This window comes from Mus caroli, chromosome 7 (genome assembly GCF_900094665.2).
Source record: "Mus caroli chromosome 7, CAROLI_EIJ_v1.1, whole genome shotgun sequence".
NCBI lineage: Eukaryota > Metazoa > Chordata > Mammalia > Rodentia > Muridae > Mus > Mus caroli.
In genome coordinates, this window is record NC_034576.1 from 105,730,123 (window position 1) to 105,733,688 (window position 3,566).

The 3,566-nt window shown below is 39.5% G+C and overlaps 1 protein-coding gene across 1 annotated transcript; it reads left to right on the forward strand.

Moving 5' to 3' along the window:
• Positions 1-2,339: 2,339 nt before the first annotated feature.
• LOC110299253 (olfactory receptor 52R1-like) lies at positions 2,340-3,299 on the forward strand. The gene has a single exon (XM_021168906.1). It carries the CDS (start codon positions 2,340-2,342, stop codon positions 3,297-3,299), a length of 960 nt encoding a protein of 319 aa, XP_021024565.1.
• The last annotated feature ends 267 nt before the right edge of the window (positions 3,300-3,566 follow it).

The following is a 3,566-nucleotide window of genomic DNA, read 5'->3' on the forward strand; positions in this document are numbered from 1 at the left end:
ATATTGGATTTCCACATAAGCTCTGCAACACTGTGTGTGTGTGTGTGTGTGTGTGTGTGTGTGTGTATGTGTGTGTATGTGTGTGTGTGTGCTATCCAATTTTCAAACTGTAAATAAGTGATTTCCCTATTCAGACTAATGGGAAGAAGCCAGTGAGAAGTTGATTTTTTGCCTGGCATTATGTTACATTCCTAAAATTCCAGTATTCTGACCCTGCTGAGATAGAGGGAAGGGAATGTAGAGAGAGAGGAGCTGAAAATAGAGAAGAAAGGAAGGAAGGAAAGAAGTACAGAGAGGGGGTGGAGAGAGAGAACCCCAGAGAGAACAATATATTTCCAGATATATTAAAGAAACCACCTAGAGCTTGATCATGGCGCTGGGCCAGGGAAGTAGAAGAATCCTGAGTCCAAATTCTCCAATCCAGTATATTTTGTAAGTACTCTGTACATTGGCATTAGTTACAATGGGTTAGCAATTTGCCAGATCCATGTTAAGCAGGATTCTCAACTATTTGTTGCCAATAGAGACAGGTATTGTATTTCTCTACGAGGCCTGGTCTAGGAGATATGTATTCAGACATAGTTTTACATGTGATCATTGACAGATCTTTTAACAACTCTGAGCTCTTATTGTTTATCATGATAAATGATGACACAGAAACTTTTCATAAGTTAGAACAATAAATTTTAAGGAACTTCAGTGAAAGGTCTCGAAAACCAGTAACCTGTCCCCAACAATTAATCAGAAATAACTACCCACATTGACAATGTAGGCCTGTAGCACCTAGTCCAGCAACTGTCATTCAGAATGAAGATGATCTAAGTTTGTTTGTCTAAATCACCTTTAATCTATTGTCCTCAGAAAGTGAGAGTTACATACTGGGCAGGAAAAAATGAAGCCCCTGGTTTAATCAGAAAATGTGGTACTGTTTGTGGAGATTGAATCTGGTAAATGGAAGAGCAGAGGCCCTGAGCACCAGATGATGTGCCCATCTGAACTGTCACTGAAGATTTCACAGGAGTACTTGGGCAATCTCATAGTGAGCTAGGATGGTTAGTAAGCTTTGTGCTGTAGAGAAGACTCCTAAAATCTGAGCCCTATTGCTCTCAGCCATTAGAGATGAAGGGGATTAAGGAAGATATGAAGACTGTTTGATCTTGAAATGAACTTTTAGAATACTAGACACCTTTAGAATACTAGAGAAAAGATGTTTGGTAAGAAGCAATTAATCTGTCACCTATGTCTTAAGTCTCTCTCTCTCTCTCTCTCTCTCTCTCTCTCTCTCTCTCTCTCTCTCTCTCTCTGTCTCTCTTTCTGTGTGTGTGTGTGACAAGTTGTATTCCTTGGAGAGCTCAGACATGAAAAAACAAGTGCTCTAAGCAAGAACATGTAAAAGCTGTCACTCAGTAAATTCCTCCCTCATTTCTAGCATAAGAAATAGCCTTAAATATAATTAGCATAGCTCACATAGAAATAAGGGGATTCTATGATCAAAGTTCAGTCGATGATATTGAGAAACAATGGGTTTATTACATCTGAATAATGGACTTTACTTGATATTTCACTCACTATACATTTACTCAACTTCTATTTATCAAGAAGAGATATGCTAAACACAGTGTCAGGTTCAAAGCCATCTTCTTGTGTATCACCTGTGACATCCCTGAATAAGTTGTAATCTGCAAGTCAAGGCCAGGTTGAGTTTGTATAAACAAATCTGTTTCAGAATATAGCTGCAGACAGGCACCAACAAGCTGTCTGTGTCTACTGTTACAATGCACAAGAAAAAGGCCCTGATTTAAGAAGAGTGGATCACTCACAAAGCATAAGGTGTTCATGGTCTAAGATTTTCAATAAATACACTATGTCATTTTCTCTAGGCTAGAACCAAGATGGTAACTGTGCTAAATATGTAAATAAAGTACTATGGTCCCTTATTTCATTCTTCCTTCCTATCATGAACTACAGTTGCTCAAATGACTTGACATAGAGATGAATGGAACTGTTTGAAAGGAAGACCAAGTAATTTGCTAAAGAGAAAACCACAAAGTTGATTGTAACTTTTTTGTCTTACTTGTTTTCACTCAGCAGATTCTACCTCTAGGAAAATATTTTTCTTTAGGAAATAATTGCCCCCAATCCTTACATGTTCTAATATTTTAAATATTATAAATACTAAATAAGTAGTATCATATTTTTACAAAATATTTATTATAAAGGGTGATTTTACTACAATTTAATATTGAATAAAGTTGTAAAATTACACAAGTATAAATAATCATCCATGTCTTGGCTGTTATGATTCTCAGAGAGCAGAGTAACTTCACCACACAGGAAATATGACACATTCTCTCATGTTGGCTTCAAGGAACAGCTCTTCCCACTCTACATTTTTCATCTTGCTTGGAATCCCAGGACTGGAGAATTACCAATTCTGGGTTGCCTTTCCATTCTGTGTCATGTATATTGTGGCAGTGACTGGAAACATCACCATCCTTCACATAATCCGAATTGACCATACCCTACATGAGCCCATGTATCTCTTTCTGGCCATGCTGGCTACCACTGACTTGGTCCTGTCTTCCTCCACACAACCAAAAATGCTGGCCATACTATGGTTTCATGATCATAAGATTGAATATCATGCCTGCCTCATCCAGGTGTTCTTCATACATGCCTTTTCTTCTGTGGAGTCTGGGGTGCTCATGGCCATGGCCTTGGACCGCTATGTGGCTATCTGCTTCCCACTCCGACATTCCAGCATCCTGACCACATCTGTAGTCATCAAACTAGGGGCTGTTGTGATGGTGAGAGGGCTGCTGTGGGTGAGCCCCTTCTGTTTCATGGTCTCCAGAATGCCCTTCTGCCCCAACAAGGTCATTCCCCAGTCCTACTGTGAGCACATGGCTGTGCTCAAGTTGGTATGTGCTGATACCAGAGTCAATCGTGGATATGGACTCTTTGTGGCTTTCTCTGTGGTTGGCTTTGACATAATTGTCATCAGTGTATCTTATGTGATGATTCTGAGAGCTGTGTTGAGGTTGCCCTCAGGTGAAGCTCGCCTCAAAGCTTTTGGTACATGTGCTTCTCATATTGGTGTCATCTTAACCTTATATATCCCAGCCCTTTTCACCTTCCTCACCCACCGCTTTGGCCACCATGTGCCCCGAGTTGTTCACATCATGTTTGCCAATGTCTATCTTCTAGTTCCTCCCATGCTCAATCCCATTATATATGGAGTTAGAACCAAGCAGATCAGAGACAGGGTTACACGAGGGTTTTGTGTAAAAGGTTCATGATCCAGGGACCACAGCATATCCTGTCTTGATTTAACCATACTGATATCACCACAGATGAGAAACACTTCACAGGCTTTATACCTAACATCACAAAGTCAGCCCTGTGAGAACAATTAGCTTACAGGCTAAAAACCTTCTAGAACAATAAAGATTTAACTTCATAGTATCCATATCCCGAGATCTGAGAGCTATGTTATATAATACAGGTTTAACTGATATATTCCTCCTGAAAGGAAAGACTATTTATTAACAAAATTTATTCATTAA